At 50.5% G+C, this 18617-nt stretch overlaps 2 protein-coding genes across 3 annotated transcripts in view; one reads left to right on the plus strand and one right to left on the minus strand.

The window, feature by feature from the left end:
* DNAJC5 (DnaJ heat shock protein family (Hsp40) member C5) overlaps nt 1–5615 on the plus strand; it is a 29325-nt gene extending 23710 nt beyond the window's left edge. For both annotated transcript variants that reach the window (XM_066330810.1, XM_066330809.1), the window contains exon 6: nt 453–5615. In XM_066330810.1, coding sequence (XP_066186907.1) covers nt 453–556 — 104 coding nt within the window. In that variant the 3' untranslated portion in view covers nt 557–5615. The remainder of the gene's footprint in view (nt 1–452) is intronic.
* Nucleotides 5616–8945: 3330 nt separating this feature from the next.
* LOC136368307 (corticoliberin-like) lies at nt 8946–9600 on the minus strand. The gene has a single exon (XM_066330441.1). It carries the CDS (start codon nt 9521–9523, stop codon nt 9134–9136), a length of 390 nt encoding a protein of 129 aa, XP_066186538.1. The 5' UTR covers nt 9524–9600; the 3' UTR covers nt 8946–9133.
* Nucleotides 9601–18617: the final 9017 nt, after the last annotated feature.

Below are 18617 nucleotides of genomic sequence, written 5' to 3' on the forward strand. Positions count from 1 at the left end.
TGTGGGATTGCAGAAAGGTTGGGGGTGTCAAGGCAGCCTTATTTGCATCAGGGGTAGAGGAACTGGCATTACTACCCTTGTAGCTCAAATATTGTTTGTGAAGCTATTTCTGTAGGATTAAACCAATCATTTAAAATATTGTAGAGCCTTCTGTATGCTCTGATGACATTTTTAATGGGCACTGCTGAATGGTGGGTGAAGATCAGCTGTTTTTACAGGAAGAAGGAAATATAATACTAATAAAATAATAATATAAATATTCCTCATGTAGAGCTGAGTTGAATACTGTTGTGTGCACACTGAAAATCAGGGAATTAATTAATATCATGCTCCTGAAAGAGTGTAAAATGTTTTTTTCAGAAGGTTGTAGGGAGATGTGACTTGTGCTTACCAAAACATACAGTGCTGTGTTTTTTCCTTGGTGTGCTAAGCCTTTTGTCTTCACTTTTCAGAGGCCTCAGATGCACCTATTGTGATACAGCCAGCATCAGCCACAGAGACAACCCAGCTCACAGCTGACTCTCACCCCAGCTACCACACTGATGGATTTAATTAAGTTAAGGAAACACTGTCATTAGAATGGATTAAAAAAAAAAAAATACATGGCCAACTCAACACTAGAATCATGAACATTAGAAGTAGAGAACGGGGAGGGGGAATAATTCTGCCACAGTAAGAAGGCAGCTTTCCAACCTGCCGAAAATATTTTGTAATCCCTTCAGCCTTTTGTCACCTTTCAGTGTCGTATCTCGACGATACGTGAAGTGCTGTAGCATGCAGTATTTAAAGCAGTTTAGCTACGGTCTTATTTGTTTCTTTTCTTTGTTTGGTTTTTTTTTTTTCTCCTGTTTTGTTTTGATTGTTTTTTTTTTTAGCATGTATGGAGTTATGTTAAATGTCTGTGGTGTAACGTATTGAGTTGTCACAATATCAGTGCGATGGAGACATTCTGCATTTTAAGCAGCAGTACTGGCCTAAAAATGAGGTTTTAAAAGTGTCACAGAAGCCACAGTTCTTCTGTACAGCTGAGCTGTTGAAGACCTTTAGAAGTTGAGGATTTTCATTTGAGTGCAACAAACCAATTCTTTCATTCCTCCTTCTATTCCTGCGTTATTATCTAAGCAAGTTTACAAAGCCAAGAACCAAAAAATGCCAGTCCTGCAGAGCTGGAGTCCTCTCTAATGCTGGTTTTCAGCTTAAATAAATCTACCTTGAAAAATAAAAAGGGAGAGTTGCCAATCTTTGAACAGTAAATTGAACAGCTCGTTGTGTATGAGGCGATCTCCAGTGACAATGGAACCAAAACCAACCGGGAATGGGCTCCTGTGGTGGTGGCAGTGGGATTTAAACTCCAAGCACAATTCTGTTTTGATTTGAGTTCAGTTGTTTTCCTGTAATGCTAAAGACCAAATAGTGCAGCTTTGTTTCTGAATGCATGAGAATCTTAAAGTGAAACTGGTTAACTGGCTCTCACTGAGCAAATGAGTCAAATGCAGACAGTAGGCAACAGCAGAAATGTTTAAAAACAACTGGTGTTTAAAATTTTGTTCTAATAATTTGAGACTTTTAATAGACAAATGGGGTATTACATGTCTATTTTTAAAGCTTTTATAATACACTAACCCTTTAATTTTCTCATGAACATCTTTGTGGAGTACTTAAATGGATTTTTAAGAACAAACCACCTTTCTTTGTGTTTATATTGTATAATTTGCACATTGTCTTGCATTTAGATTTGTTTACACCAGTGTTTCTCTTTTCCTTGGAACAACTATGTGGAAACCACTGAAAAGTTTCCTGTGCTATTTTGAAACCAAATCAAGTCTGAACTCTGTTCTAGAAACTGTGGTTTACTGAGGTTTAACTGTTAAAAAGGCATTTTAGGCAGCTGCTGAATTGCTGGTGTATTTTGTTGTCAATAGTCCTGCTTTAGGTGATCCAGAGTCAGACCTAGAACAGCTCCAGAGAACCCACACTTGGCACTTTCAGTGGGTAATTACAGCCTCGTTAATTTTGTTCATTACGGTTTTATATCACAATGCCTCTGCTGTCCCTTGTACCCCCATCTTTCTTTTCTGTTTTTTCCCCCTTTTTCTGTGGAGGGGCTTTTGGCACCTTCCCCCTGAGGCTGCTGCTCCCTCACCAGCTCCAGGTGGTGCTTTGGAGCAGGGTAAAGATCCATTGGTCTGCACAAAGACCACCAGGAAAGGGCAGGGACCCAGAGAACTATTCTGAATATATTTTCCTGCTGTGTTTGCATGAGAAACAAGGATGGAGCACGTGAAATCTGCCATGAAACCATGTTAAACGTGCTGGATAGGAGAACATGTTCTCCCCACGGTTTCAGTGCTCAGTGAGGAGTGTTTGCACACCCAGACTTTGCTGTGGCTGTTGGTACAAGCACATATTTGCCTGCATGGGAGCTTGCTGCAGATCAGCATGATTTTAGTACCACATCCAGCCCCCAAAATTCCCCCCCAAATCTGTTACTTTTAATTAATGTTTTAATTGATCCATTTAATGTTTAATGGCTCAATTTCAGCAGCACACTTCTTGAGAAATTTCTTCTTTGCCCATAGTCCTTACAGACCTGAAATGTGGTGGTTTAGTGCAAGATACTTTTGACTTTTCCTGAGTTGGATGACCTTGAGGACATTTGTGTGTGTATAATTTGGCTTGAGGTCCTTATTTAGTTAATGTCTTTCTTTGACCCCTTGGAACAAAAAGCCATTTTTAGGCTTAAACCCAATATAATTTTGTCTGTCCCTGTAGATTTTGCCTGAAGTCTGTTCTTGGTGTGGAATTGCACTCTGGAATATGGTGGGGCATGTGCAGGCTTTGTCCTCTCCACATTCATTGGTTAAAATTGCCTGAATCTGCAAATTGTGTTCTTGGTTTAAAAAAAAAAAAAAAAAAAAAAAGGTATTGAGGTTTTTTTGCTTTGTAAATGAGCGTGGCTAATTGGTGCAAGTCAGTGAATGAGGAGGGGCTGTTCCCTGGGAGCTGTTCCATTCCCTGTCCCTGTGTTCATCTCAGTGGATAACACGGAGATGGTTGTTGAGTGTTGCTCTGCTGCAGAGCAGCTTTGTCTCCCATGCTGGGGGCTGGTTGTCCCTGTTAATTTGGAATAAAACTCCTATTTCTTAACTACTCCTATTTCTTAACTTTCCACAGAAGTAGAAAGGCTGGTGGGAAGTTGTGGCTCCAGGGAGGTGTGTGGCACACCTGGAGTCACACCACAGGCTCCTGACAAGGGAACTGAAGTGTGGGCAGCACATGAGGACCAGAGGCAGAACAGTTATCTGTGGGGAAAGATGACATCCAGGATAAATTTGCAGTTTTAGTTCTTTGCTTAGCAAGGGATGAGTTTGGAGAGAGACTGCTTTCCTGTCGGTTCTGTCTGTGGGTGGTGTGTGAACAAGAAATTAGTCTGTTACGTGCCAGAGTGATGTTAGATGCTCCAAGGGAAACTGTTCTGAGTTCTCAGTTACAGGGAATGATGGGAAAACATAATTCTAGAGGAATATTCATGTTTTTAAGCTGTTTCGAGTTTGCCCATGTTACTGCCTAATCTCTGAGTTTAGGATTGTTGTGTATTAGTGAAGTTCTTCTTGAATTATATAAGGAAGTGATTTAAACATTCCTTCTTTAAAGCCAAAACCGTGTCATGGCACATAAGTACATTAATGCCCACTTTTCCCCTCTTGGAGGGAAGGTACAAGAGTACCCCAGGCTCTAACACATAAGTTGCACTTCATAATGGCCAAGTAGAATTTTAGTAAATGCAAAGTTCTGTTGGGAATAATGGCTTAAAATCTGGTGGAGAAGCTCAGACAGGAATTCTGAGCTTGGGCAAGGGGAAGCTGCAGCATCCCAGTGCTGCAGCCTTACCTGGCTTAGTGCTGAATGTTTCCCTCCAAAATCCAACCTGAGCACTGTCCATCTTTGTCCAGCGTGTTGCCAGAATTAAAACTTGAACTTGGATTGTATTTATTTATTTGTTTCTTTAAAGTTCTATCATTTGTATGAGTTGCCCGAGTCCTTCATTCCAGTTGTTTGGCTGCCTCCACCCAGCTCCTCCAACCTCTCCAGCACCAATTTCCTTAACACTTGTAGCTCCATTGGGGTGAATTCCATCTGGAGAGTTGGTGTTCAGGATACTTATTCATCCCTGTGTTGTGTGGAGAGCCATTCCTAGCTTAGGTGAGGAGGGAAAGCTGCTGCCAAGAGCTCTCAAGTGCCAGCTGTCCCTCCTGGTGCATGGAGCTGCTGGAAAGGGAGCTGCTGGATCTGTCCTGCCCATCCTCCCTAGGGATGGGAACATCCCAAACACACTGTACTGAAGGGACATTGCATCCCTTAAATGCCAGTCTCATTTTGTTAGTGATTTTTGTAGGAAATTCTTAAATATTTATCTGTATATAAATTTATGTAAGACCTCAGTGGCGTCCCATAGGGTGTCGGTTTTTGCTGGTTCAATGCAGTGATATTTTAGAGCCATGTTCCCTTTTTAGTCTTCTTTTTAGATTTTTAATCTTTTTAAACTGCTTTAGATATTAGCATTCCTAGTGTTCCTAAAGTGGGATCCTCTTGGAGGTTTGGAGGAGCAGAACTGAGGAGGAGGGCTTGGGCATGGCACAGAAACACCCAATCCTGCAGCAGAGCTGCAGTCAGGGGAGTGCAGCTTTCCAAACCCTTCCTGTCAGCCTGTAAACACCTCACACAGGTGTAACCAGGGCAGGAGCCTGACAGAAAAACCATTCCTATCCCATCTGTGAGGCAGTTTAGTGGTGTGGGGGGATACCAGTGCACTCTGAGGGGTTCCAGAGCATTTGTACCACGCACGCTCCTTGAGAGAGGCACCTGCTTCTCTCAACTCCTTTTTTCCCTTCCTCTGGTGCCCTTCGATCTTTTTGCCAGTTCTGGATAACTTAGGAAATTTATGCTGCAGGTTTTTTGTACCCAGTGCACCTGTATCTTGGCATCATGTTTAACAGGTCACTCTGGCAGGGTGGTCAGGGCATTTTGCAGCCTCCACCTTGTGTCAGTAATTCCAAATGGTGTTTAAATGCATTAATCTTGGAGCACGGAACCGTAACCCCCCAGTTATAGTTTATAGTGTCAGGTCGATATAAACACATGCTTCAGCATCTGGTGCTGCTTCTCTGTATTCTAGTGGAGATCATCTAGTTTGTAGTGTCTCATTGCACCAACAGCTGCTTAAAATCTCTCGAAAGAATCGTAGCCAGTGGCTCACCAGGTGGCAGGAAATTTGTCAGTGTTCAGCTCCCGCAAGATCTATGGTCCCCTCCACGAGCTGCCTTTGGAGGCTTACTGGGACTGTCTGGGACTCAGCAAGACTGCAATTCCCGTGTTCTTCCAAGAAGACACTTCCTTTACGAGGAGAAGCCGCGGGAGGGAAGCTGGCTGTCTGATGTTTGCACAAGCCAAATGCCACAAATCTGGAAGACGAACTTTCATTATGCCAATGTTACATGCACAGTTCATTTTGGTGTTAAAAGGATAGATGCTGGGAATTTCTGGTGGTTATATATATATATATGTATGTATATGTATAGAGGAAGCTCTTATATAAACTGGCTGTTCATTCCCGAGTGCCATTGTCTTCTCTGCTCCCTCTCCCAGCCCTGTGGGTGTTCTCTTGCAGTCTGTGAGCGGTTGTTTGTCAAACCATTCCAAAAATCTAACAATCTACTTGAATTCCATGAGCTGCCCCTTGTCCCAGCTCCTCTGGCTGGAATGGGGCCCTGCCTGTTCCAGCTTTCCTTAGGAGTGAAGGGAGACCTGGAGAAGGCAGAGGGGCAGCTCTGAAGTGACTGGAACTTGTGCAGCTGGCATGTGGGGTGTTTAGATGTGGTTAATGTGCTCATCACTGAAGCTGTGATAGAACACATGGATTTGGGGTTTTTCCCTAGTTTTCACCACATTAGACTCCCTGGAGTGGGGCTGGGTGAGCTCACAGAGCAAGGTCCACCCCGTGCTGAGGGTGTGGGCTGCAGCATCACGTGTGTGTATGTATGTATATATGCACATATGTATATATTTATACAACAGGTGTGCACCTTGGGTTTTTCTTTGGTGGTAAAAAGTGAGATTTGGCTCCAAGTCGTGCTCTGAACTCAGCCAGACAGGGGAAAGGTGTGAGTTTTGTGTGGCCACAATTGTGCTTCTCTGCTCTCAGCTGCAGGAAAACCCAAACCCGACCTGTGGGGTTGAGGGACTGGTGAGGACATGGTGAGGGAGCCTGTTGTATAAATAAATGGTCCTAGGAGTGGGAGAAGCAGCTCCTGCTCGGGGAGTTCCCACATGAGCAGCGTGGTGTTTGCACGGCCGGGCACTGTCCCTCCCCTTGCAGGTTGGTTCCATAAGGCCTTGGAGTTACTGAAATTCCTGCAATGAAGCTGGCAGTGATCCATATGAAGGCACAACAGCTGTGACTGATGCACATGCGAGTCCCACCATGTCCCCTCTAGCCATGCTGGATAGAGTCACCACCACCCTCCTCCTCAGGCTGTTCCTGCCAGGGGCTGTTCCTGACACGCAGCACACCAGGGGTTCCTGCTTCACGGCTTCACGGCAGAAATGGGGGAATACTGGGGAGATTTTTACTGCTGACACCGCTGAAGTTCTGTTTGTGACCATCACGGTTGGTGAACTCTGAGTTTGTCAATTCCAAATGCGCTGTTTTCCTGGCTGGATGCTGAGCTGATCGCTGTCATTCCCTCCTCCCTCTCATCCCACCGTTGCCTGCCGTGCTGGGGCGGGGTGTGGATGGGTCGGCTGGTGTCACTGCTGACATCCCAGGCGGTTTATGTTCATTTTGCATGTGAGCAAGGCCCTGAACTGTGTAATTCCTCTTGGAGTTTGGTTTCCTGGCCCCTTTATGGAGCCAGAGGGAGCTGAGGATGCCGAGAGAGACACGCCTGCATTTGTACTGCACTTCAACTCGGGCGGGGGTGGAGGAGAGGGGGAGCCCATCTTTAAAAAAGAAAAAAAATAGTAAAAAAACCAAACCCACCACAATCGAAGTATAAATGCATCTGAGAAGCAATTATAATATAGACATATATCTATTTTGTTATGTTACTAAAGGACCATACTTTGAGTTGTCTGTAAGTAGACGTGGCTGTCTGAACTTTGTGGATTGTAACACTCGATACTACTGAGCTCCTGTACATACCCGCGGTGACGGCAGAAAGAATTATTTTCTGTTTTAGCATGGTAATTTGTGTCTTGTATGTCCGAATATAAACTAAAATAAAGATTGCTAAGTTATCGGAAACCACTGTTGTAAAATAAATGTTTTCAATGCAGAAATGCCCATCAGGTTTTTCTTTCTTTATTTGCACGCTGGAACTCAGCACGGGAGGGAGAGGCTGTGGGACAGGGTGGGGCTGGCTGGGAAGTAGGAGAGGTCACCCATCCCTGGGATGGGCACTGGGTGCAGGGTCCTTGGGGCAAGAACTTCAGCCACTCCCCTGTAGCCCTCCTGCACCCACTGTGGGGTGGGGGCTGGTTTTGAGCTTTAAAGTCCAAAGATCTTCATGTGAGGGTGGACCCTGGCAGGTATTTGGGGTGTAAATGCAGGTTAGAGTTGGTGGTGGGGTGGGTATTGTATGCAGGGCTGAAGGAGGCAACAGAGGCTGTCTCTGCAGTAAAAATGCCCTTTTCTGGAGAAACCCAGGGTTTGCTCCTGGTGTTCCTGGTGGAGAGAACAAAGATGAGTGGAAGATGTGCTGAAGGTGCTATGAGACTGATCCAAGCCAAGGTGGGGACCAAGGCAGCACAAATCTGTCCTGCCCCCAGACAGGGGTAACTGTGGGGCTGTCCCTGCTGCAGCCACCAGCAACTGTTCTGACCCTGCGATTGTTCATTTTGGAAAGGTGAGTTCTGCATTTGATGAAGGTGAGCACAAAATTGTGTTTTAACTTGGGGTTGTCAGGTTGGACAGGGCTTTGAGCAACCTGATCTAGAGGGAGATGTCCCTGCCCGTGGCCCATGTTGCCCTGGCAACACCAAAGCTGCTGGGGCCAAGCAGCCCCTCTGGAGAGGCAGGAGTGGGGTGCAGGGTCAGGCCAGATTGAGTTTAAAGCTGAGACCAAGCTCAACTCGTACTCGTGCTCCTCACCACTTCCCTGCACTCCTGTCTTGGCACGGTCCGATCTTTACCGTGATTTCTGTCCCAACCCCACAAGTCTCTGCTCCCTCACTGTCTCCTCTCTGACGTCCCCAGGGTGGCAGAGGGCATGTCCAGCCCTGTGCCCACCCCAGTCAATCACCCAAGGCTGGGATGGCTGAGCTGACCTGGGAGAAAGATGCTGACCCCTTCCCTGGTCTGCAGAGTGCAGGACCCTGGGACAATTTTCCTCCTTCCACCACGACTGTCAGCGCCTGGGAGCCTTCCCAAACTTAGTTCAGCCCCATTGAGCCTGGCAGTGGACTATGCACAGCTCAGGGTGGGCATAGCTGCTCCAAGCTTGGGGTTGTGATTGCAGGAGAGGGATTGAGGGGAGGGGAGCTCCATGACCCAGAGAGGACACAGCCTGGGGAGGAAGGGGGCCTCTGGGGAGGCTGCAATGCTCTTGTTGCCAATGTTTTACACAGATGCTTATCTTCCTCCAAGAACCTCAGGTGTCACTAAACCTTGTCCCAAATCCCCAGCTGTGCCACAAAAAGGCACAGAATTGCTGCAAAGTTGGGGAGCAGCAGCTTTTGGAGCCATTCACAGGGATACTGGAGAAGCCCTGGTTGGGTCTCAGGGTGCAGCTTCCAGGTGGGGTGGCACTACCTGCGTCATTCAGAGCTCTTTACGGAGATGTTTTTCACCCAAGGAAGCATCTGGAATTGCTCCGATGTTTTTGGGGTGACCTGGTTCGGGTCCACAGGTTTATGACAGCTGGGAAGCATAAGAGTGCAGCAGCAGGGCAGGTACGACTGTGACTTTAATGCACAACAGTGACACGCGGGACGCAGTGACAGGAACACTGCCAGGCAAGGTGGGGACTCCCTGGGCACGGCTGCAGCCCACAGCATCCCCCCCGTCCTCCGCTCTGCCCTGGTGTCTTGTTACGGGGTCGGTCTCCTTCATGCCCCCACCTCCAACGACCCTCCCTCACTTCCCTATACTCTGCAGCAAGAGCTTATTGCTGAGCGCCTTCTGGGCCAGTCTCTCCTCCCGGGACATTTCCAGGAACTCGCGCAGGAGGTGGAAGGTGAGATCCAACGAGTTGGGTTTTCCGTCTCGCCTCTTGCCGGTTTGCAGCGCCCGCCGGGCTCGGGCCGGGGTGGGCTCTGCCCCATGGAACTGGCACAGTCTTTGGGGCAGGGGATCCGCGGCGGGGACCGGGGGTCTCGGGGCTCCCATCCAGGGCTCCCAGGTGAGTTGGGGCGCCAGGGTCAGCCTGCGGGACGGACCCCGGGGCCACTGCAGCGGGGAGCAGGTCTCCGAGGGCAGGAAGAGCAGGACGAGGACGGAGGCAGCCGAAATCATCCTGACCCGCATCGCAGCCACTCCGGGGCCAGAAGCCTGCAAGAGCAGCCCCCCCCCACCCCGGACCCCCACATCCCCCCCGCTGCGGTCAGGAGACACTCGAGGGGCTTCACCCCTTTGGAGACCCCCACCCCAAAGATGAAGTTCCCTGGGGATGAAGCCCCCGGGACGGGATCACCACCCCCGGGGATGGGAATCCCACCACCCATCCCTGGGACAGGACCCTTCCCAGGATGGGAACTCCCGCGGGCTGGGATCCCCCACCCGGGGACGCGACACCCCTTCTCCCGGGATGGGACATCCCCGGGCATGGGACACACTCTGCGGCTAGGACGGGACCCTCCAGGACCTGGGACCCCCTGCGAGGGGACACCTCACCCACCCCAGGATAAGACCCTCCTCCCCCCGGGACCAGACGCCGCCGGGTCGAGATCCCCCTCCTTGTGCCAGGACTCCCGGGGGGCGGCGGTGGCCGTCCCGATCCCCGCGCGTGTCTCACCGCTCTCCGGCGCTCCGCTGGCTCCGCTCCTCCCGCAGGACGCGCCGCTGGCGGCCCGCGCTATATAGGGGCGGTGGGAGCCACGTGATGGGAGCGGGACCGGGATCTGTCCGCGGTGCTGAACGGGGGGAGAGCCGGGGGGACGGGGGTGGGAGGGGACAGCCTCGGGAGCACGGCGGGGGTGAGAGTCCGGGCGAACACGGGGGTGTGCGGAGTGGGGGAGAGTCTGGGAGAGGGACACGGGGTCGTGGGCATGTGAGTCCGGCGGGCACGTGGGGTGGGGGGAGTGTTTTGGGGGCCCTGGGGGGCGTGTGGGGCGTGCAGTGGTGTGTGTGCAAGCGAGCACAAATGTTTTGAGGGGAGCTTCTCTCGGTATTGCAGGTTTGGGGTTTCGAGAGGTGAGGGGGAGCTGGGGGGGTGGGAAGTGTGCGTGAGTTCATGAGTGTGCCCGACAGACCCTCTGTGTGTGACGGGGTGCCTGGGGGTGCAGCAGGAGCCGCCAGCCAAGCCCTACACTCCTGCATTACTCCGGTTGGTGTTTCTTGGGCCCTGGACACCCCTATCGAGCCCCCCGATTCTCTCGGGGCCAGGTGTGCCCACGGCAGAGGTGCACGCCGGGGCGCACAGTCGTGTGCAGGCTCAGCCCTGGGCTCTGCAGCGTTTCACGGCGCTGGGAAAGTTTTCTCGATGGCTCCGTCGGCAGTTTGGTGAACGCAGCCTCGGCTGTTTCCCGGCTCCTCCCAGCGATCCCTTTCCTGCTATCACATAGATGAAAACTTCACTGCAGAAGCAAAATGCGCCTTTCCCTGCCTACCTGCTGGAGCCTCCATTGCCTGGCCCTCAGAGCTCAGCAATTACTTCCTTCACCCAGCAGAAGCACTGCTGTCTCTAAAACTAAAATTCCCTCCTGAGGAACAAACTTAAGGGGAAAAACAAACCAGTCCGCATTAGGTAGAATTTGGACGAATGGCAAGAATCCCTCCCACCCTCCTCCATTGCAAGAACCACATGAAAAACATGGGCTTTGCAGAGTTCTGAGGGTCACTGGAAAGGGCTCGAGAGGTCTCTGGGGTGGCAAGGCAGGGGGCCCCTAGTACCCCCAGCTGCAGAATAACTCCCAGAAGCAGCAGAGCAAGCACTGGGTGGGCAGGAAGGGGGAGCAGATGCCTCCTGCTGGCTTTGTGAGGTTTTAAAGGCCTTTTCTTCACTAAATCATCGAGAGCCTCTCTCATTTCCAGTGTTGCACGTGAGCCTGCTTTTCTCCCTGTCTCCCATGCCTGACCCCATGCTGTCCCCTACACAAATACCAGTGCTGAGCCTGGCCCTGCTGCACTGCCAGGAGCTGCCTGCAGCTCCCAAGGCAACCCCACACCTGCTGGGGGCTGAGGGCAAACGAGACCCTAAAATCCATTGAGGGGATGAAAGCAGCTCCACCAGGGACTAGATCCCACCATGGGGAATGGAGCTGCTTCCCCTGTGCTGTCTGACTGCTCGTGGAGGCTCCCAGCATGGTTTTAAATCTTGTTGAAACTGTGCTAGGATTTGGCAGGTCCAGGGGGCCCAGCTCAGCAATTTTGGATGTTCCCCTGCACGTGGGGCTGGGTTCTCTCCGAAAAACTCTTTCTACCCCATCTCCTGGGGCTGTTCTGCAGAAGCAACACTTGGAGGAGCCAGAAACTGGGACAGGGAGAAATACAGCAGGAGGGGCTGGTGCCCAGAGCATCACTCAGGGGGCTTTGGGGGCCACCTTGTCTCAGTAGAGTGAGCTGGGGCTCTGGGCAGAGATTTCTGCCCCTGTACTGCCACTGGCATGGCCAGGAGCAGGCACAGAGAGAGGCAGGGCAGTTCACCCCTTGCCCCGTGGCCTGCATTGTGGCTGGTAATGTTTTACATCGTTTATCTTTAGGATTAGTCATTTAATTGTAGGAAAGACAGTGATTCTGACAAGTGTATCTTGGACTTGTGTTTTATTTAGGAAGCTCAGCTTGAAAGATTAAACAAACCCTCTCTTTTTTTTTCCTGCTCCCTTCATAAATTACTGACAAATCCAGCACCGATGGGCCCTGTGCACTGCCTGGGGGATTCATTATCATCACTTTCAGGGCTGTCACTCTCCTCCTCTAGTCAGGAATGTGAGGAGCGACGTGTTAATGATGCTTTCAGGGATGCCAAACTCACCCCTGGGCTGCGCTCGCTTCACACAGAGGCTCAGATCCGGGTGGGAGTCGGTTCCTAATTAGGTGCTTTTGATACTCGGAGCCTCCTGTCACATGAGCAGCAACTCACACGCAGCAGCTGCTGCATCGCCGACTGTGGCAACTTCAGCACTAAGGTGTGGCCGAGCTTCCAGCAGCTTCTCCTGAGGAACAGGCGGGATTTGCCGGCCACTTTCCCCCCTTTGCTCCTCGGGGGCTGACACCCACTTTGGTCCTCCCGCATCCTCACTATCAGCCTTGCCAGGGTGCAGACGAAGCTCTGGTGCCCCCCTGCTCCCTGCTGTCCTTCTCCATGTGCTGGGTGGAGGCAGCCATGGGGTTGTTGGGGGTCGGTGCTGCCCGTCCTGCTCTGGAGAAGGCATCTCATGGGCTGACGAACCTGAGATTGACCCTGATGTTTCACCATTCTCAGGTTAGACAGTCCTCGAGGTGCCCCTCGTGGGGGCAGCTGCCGAACCCCCTGCCACATGTCTTGTGCCTCACACTATCTACTTACCAAGATCTCCCAACTTTTGAAGAATTTGGAGGAGACAACAAAGAAGCAGCCCCTTGGCTCTGTTTTTATGGTGGGGTTGTCTGTGGGACCCACCCAAACCTCCTCACGTTGCTCTGCATGCTCCCAGGGGATCAAGGAATCACAGAACCACTTGGGTTGGAAAACCCCTCTAAGATCACCAAGTCAAGCCATCCCCCAGCACGGCCAAACCCATCATCAAGCCTTGTCCCCAGGTGCCACATCCACATTTCTTTTAAATTTCTTCAGCGATGTTGACCCCACTACTGCCCTGTGCAGCCTGTTCCAGTGCTGGACAAGTCTTTTGATGAAGAAGTTTTCCCTAATATCCAATACAAACCCTTCCTAGGTGCAATTTACGGCTATTTCCCGTCATCCTGTCACTTGTTACCTGGGAGAAGAGACCACCCCACCTCTCTACACCCTCCTTTCAGGGAGCTGAAGGAAAAATGAATGTTAAAAGCTTATTAATCAAAATGAATGAACTTAGTATGAAATTGAAGGGAAGGGTTTTCCTACTGACAAGCTCCATGCAAGAAGTGAGTGAGCCTGGAAAGCTGTCACAAAAATCCCAGTGAATGGAATCTGTGCTCTTTTTTCAGTCCCTTTCTGGATTTCTTACTTTGTTTGGGTCCAAACACCCTCCCACTTCTGTGATGGGGACTGAGCCAGATGCATCTCTGAGTACTCCACACACAGCCAAGACTATTCAGTGGAGACACTCTGGATTTCCTTCAGAGAAAAGGAAGAAAAGTCTTTCTGATAGGAGCAAGGGAATTGCGGAACCACTGCCCAGCTTTACCTTCTCCAGTACCTCCATTGGAAATCTGAGCAGCTTTGAGGGATTTTAAGGTTTGCACTATGGGCTTGCAAAGATGAAAAAGAAGATGAAAGAGCCGAATAGAATTAGTTTTTCCAAGAAGATGAAGTTTTAGTAAGTTTGGTACAGAGAACAAAGCATGGCAGAATCCTCTCAATTGCCCCCAAGAATAACAGCCGAAAATACTTCCAAAAATAATCAGGAATAATTTGAGGAAGGAAGAAAAAGAAGACGCAGGGCAGTGCCTGCCTTACCTGTGAATGCAGGACCAGCTCCCCTGCACTGCTGCCAGCCCCAGCCCCTCTGGCCTGCTCTCCTCCCCCTGCCACCCCCATGCTGTCTTTTATGGCCTTTCTTGTCACCCGGCTGAGCTGAGCTGGGCCACAGCGAGCTGCCACGTTCTCTGCTGGCTTCCTGTTTGCTCATCGAGCGGCTGCGGTAAAATTTCCATTACACGCTGGACAGGCAGGGTGGTGGAGACAAGTGAGGCAAAAAATGAAACCCCAACACGATTCTGTGTTTTAGTGGTTCTCTCAACTCTTTTGAAAATGAGAAAGTGCTGTTAGATGGAGACAGAGGTGAGAAGGGGTGTCCTGGCTGTGGGAACTGCAGACCAACCTCCAGTCTTGGTCCAGCTGCTCTGGGTTCCCCCTCACTGTCCCCAAGGGGACAGAGAGGTGCTGCTCCTCAGTTCAACTAGAATATCTTTCTTTCCGCCCCGCACCCCCAAAAAATATCTCCCAAATGCTGCCTCACTGAATGGAGCCACAAGACAAAGCTCTGTCCTGCTCCCACCAGAGGCCGTGGGGTTGTCTGCTTCCCCCTTCACTCTGCCTCAGCCAGCAGATCCTCCAGCGATGCACAACTCTGAAAGACCTGGAGGAGAGCAATTTATTTCAATCTTTCATTTATCCTCAGTGTGTGCAGAAGAGCCGTTTTGGCTGTAAAATAGAGGAGGGCAAAGGGAAAGGAGGAAAATTGCCTGCCATGGAAATATGGAACCTGTCAAAGGATCCAGGCCCATCTGGAGCAGTGTCTCATGATCTGGAGGGGAAAGACCCCATGGCTGGAACGAGATCAGTTTTAAAGTCCCCTCCAGCTCCTTGAGGGATTCTATGATTCAACAAATGTAAACTGAAAATTCACTGCAATGAGCAGGGACACCTTCCACTATCCCAGGTTGCTCCAAGCTCTGCCCAGTCTGGCCATGAACTCTCCCAGGAATGGGGCAGCCACGTCTTCTCTGGGCAACCTGCACCAGGGCTTCTGACAAGGAAGAATTTCTTCCCAATGTCCAATCTAACCCTGCTCTCTGTCATTTTGAAGCCATTCTCACTTTTCCTGTCATCTCATGCCCTTGTTCAAAGGCACTGAGGTCAAATAAAGTATTTTAAAAATCTTTGATATTTCTAAATGCCTCTGTGGTGAGTGAGCTTGGCCAGGGATCACTCTGAGCAGAAGATGGCTTAGATGAGCTTGATTTAAGGTGCTGCTGAAAAAGTTTCCAGTGGCACCAAGTAAACATCATGCGTGGCCTGTGGGATATACTGGCCGATCACTGTGCACGACACTGCTCATTCAACAGCTTCAAAATACCCCATTTTTCACCACCATTTCAATATTGACTTCTCAAAACCCACCTCTGCTAACAGAGTGTTTGATGCCAGCCCCGACAAATCTCCATAAAAATTACAAACATAATCCAAAATCCATTTCCATTATAATTAATGGAAAATCAGCATTTTACTAGCAATTGGCCAAGATTGCACCTTGCAGAGCCATGGGCTGGACATGGCAGGTCTTGAAGGTCTGGAGGACTAAGACACACTGCTCACCCAGAGCAGGTCTGGGAGGTGACCCTGACAGCACAGCCCATTCCTGCAATGAATTGCCGTGTTCTCAGATGAGTACTGGGGCCAGCACACAGGTTTCAGCCCACAAGATCTGTGTCTTTCTGTACAAATAGGAATCAAATGGGTAAAAAGTTCAAAAGGAAATTGAATTTTTCTTCTGAGCCATTGTTCCCTTGTCTAATTTCAGCCCCAAGAAGCCCACAAGAGGGGCAGCCCCCAGTGCTGGAGCTCTGCATACTTCAGACAAGGAGACATTCCATCTGTTTCAGAGAAAATCGAGCCCATCTGCTGCGGAAAGAGAAAACACAACTCGAAAGTCCTCGTCTCAGGTGTTCCTGCCTCGAAATGACTGTGGTTGCTCTTTGATGGTCAAGCAGGCATTGTTCGCCTTTTTTTTTCTGTTGGCTTCTTTTTTGTGTTGGCTTTTTTTTTTTTTTTAACCGCTCGTATCTATTTTTAGTGACGAGAGGATGGTGCTCAAGAGGCTCTGCCATGGGTCAGATCAGTGGGGGTTTGGGTCACTCTGGATGCCAGGCAGGAAGCGAAGCACAGCCGGTCCTGGTGTTGCTGCCGTGGGCAGTGGGACCCCAGAGATAGTGGGGGGCTGCAGGCACTGCTGAGAGCAATCCCAGACAGGGGGTTTGGGATTGTGGTGATGGCAGCAGGATGAAAACACTGTCAGAAGCTGGAGTCCTGCCATGGGAGGTGGAACCCTGGCCATAGCAGGGGGCTGCAGAGGAGCCCACGGGCACCTTGTGATAGCAATAAATCAAATACTTTTTTTTTTTTTTTTTATTGGTCTGATTTAATGAGACGCCTGAAAGTGTGGTTTGCAATGAGGAAAAAAAAAAGGTGTTTTTTTTGTTTTTTGTTTTTTGTTTTTTTCAGTCGTTTTCTCCAGTGTCTCCATGCTGTGGAGAAGGCATTAGGGAGTGTCATCATGTGCCACATGCTCCTGGCTGGGCTGGTCAGCAGCAGGCGGGAGCTGGAGCAGGGCCTGTCCCAGTCAGGGTCTGCACAGCTCTGGGCTCAGCCGTGCTCAAACCTCACCACTTTTGCCGCTTTTTCTCTTGAACTCATGGCGTGACCCAGGCGGGGCGGTTTGGGCTGGTGAAGAGACCTGCTGCATCCCCCACCCTGCAGTGACACAGCCTGGTGGCCGGGGCTGCTCAGAACGCCTCAGATCAGTATCTTGGCAAGAAAAGAGTGGTTTTCTTTTTGGTTTTGTTCCACCACCCCAGCCCATGGCCAGCCCGGCCTCAGAGCCTCCTGCTGAGGGGGCAGTGAGGCACAGGCAGAGGGGAGGGAAGGAGCCGCCCGCCGCCCACGCAGTGTTTCCGACGTGGCGTTTGCTACCGAGCAGTTTGTCACAAACAAAAAGAAATTCTGTCTTGCAGCCCTGAAACTAAGTTTGGTCTGACAGGGCTGGTAATGGCGGCGCGAGGGAGGGGAACGTGGCGGGCGGACGGGGCGGGTGAGGGATCCAAGATGGCGCCGCGGCCTGAGGGCAATGGCGGCAGCGCGGGTGGAAGTCACCACAAACGGCGTTTGAGGGTGAATCAGCCATGGCTGCCTTAAGCAGGAGCAGTGTGGGAGGAGAGAGGATGGCTCCGTATATTCCAGTGGCAGGAGCAGCCCACAGGATGGGAAGGGAGGTGATGGCTCCATGTTTGCCAGTGGCAGGAGTGGTTGCCCGGTGGGAGCTGCTGGCATGGGCACAGGGATGGTTTGCTGAAGCAAAATAATCACAGAAGCACAGAATACGCTGAATTGACCCATAGAATATGCTGAAGGAACCCAGCAGGATCACAGAGTCCAACTCCTGGCCATGCACAGGACACAAAGTCACACCATGTGCACAAAGAGCCTTATCCAAACCCTTCTCAAATTTGGACAGGCTGGGTAGTGCAGATTCTGAGTAAAAATGTGGCTCTATTGGGGAAAGTGTGGACCTGAGGCAAAACACAGATCTGCTAAGGAAAAATGGTGACTCCACCACTGCCCTGAGCTGCCTGTTTCAATGCCTGAGCATCCTTTCAGTGAAGAAATTTCCCCTAATATTCATTCTAAACATCTCCTGGCACAACTGTTTCTTCTTGTCCCGTCGCATATTACCTGAAGGTAGACACCAGCAATGCTGGGGGAGAGGAGGTGCTTTGCCCCTCAGAGTAAGTTACATGTGGATATCTTATTCCCGGAAACATTCAAGGCTAGGTTGGATGGGGCTTGGAGCAACCTGGTGTAGTGAAGATGTCCCTGTCCATGTCACGCTCCTCCATGGACCCAACGACCCACCGCTGCTGACCTGCTGCTGCAGCCTAAACCCCCCATGCCTGCCTGTCCTCCCGTGTTCGTGCTCATGAGCTCTCCTTCCACCCACACAGGGAACTATTTTTAGCAGACACTAATCAAGTGACAGTGTTGGCTCTGAGTGTGGCTTTCAATGGAGGGCTCCTTCTTTCACCAAGTGCTGGCAGGAACTCGGGTGTGTGTTTTCTTTTAAATCTAGTCAAGAATTTGCACAGTGTGCCGCAGAGCAGTGGAGGTTATTTTGGGCTCGTCACACCCAAGCCCACACTGAGTGATCACCAGGTGACTCTCCATTTTGGTGAGGGCTTGGTAGAGCATCCCCCTCCCAATCCCGCACTGCCAGCAGCACCTGCTTGCCTTGCCTGACCCTTCAGGAGCCGGCTCCAGGTCAGGGATACCCAGATATGAGGTAGGTTTGCTCCTCTTGGGATGTTTGTCTCCTGCACAAAGGTGTTGGGTTGGTACTTTGAATCCTGCAGGAAAGGAAAATGGTCCGTTTTCAGCCCTGGAGGTCACAGCCTTCTCTGGCTGAATGCCCCTCATGTGGGGCCAGCTCCCCTTCCAGTGAAGTCACCCTGCTCTGTTCACTGTGTCCTGGGTCAGACAAGGGACCTGCTCTCACCATGTCTCCAGCAGCTCTGATTCAGTAAGAGCTGGGGTTTTGGTGAGCTCTCTTTCACTTTGGCTGCTGAACTCTCAACAGGCACTTGGTGCTTCTTCAGCTGAGGTGTGATACGATCCAAGCTGAACTTCATAGAATTGCCTCAGTTAGAAGATGTTATCCTTGTTATCCACAAGGATCATTGGGCCAACTCCTGGCCCTGCACAGGACATGCCAACAATCCCATCATGTGTGTGACACTGCTGTCCAAATGCTCCTTGAGCTCTGACAGC

Source organism: Sylvia atricapilla, chromosome 16 (genome assembly GCF_009819655.1).
Source record: "Sylvia atricapilla isolate bSylAtr1 chromosome 16, bSylAtr1.pri, whole genome shotgun sequence".
Classification (NCBI taxonomy): Eukaryota; Metazoa; Chordata; class Aves; order Passeriformes; family Sylviidae; genus Sylvia; species Sylvia atricapilla.

Coding starts and splice junctions, on each gene's coding strand:
- LOC136368307 (XM_066330441.1), bottom strand. CDS start 9,523: ATGCGGGTCAGGATGATTTCGGCTGCCTCCGTCCTCGTCCTGCTCTTC.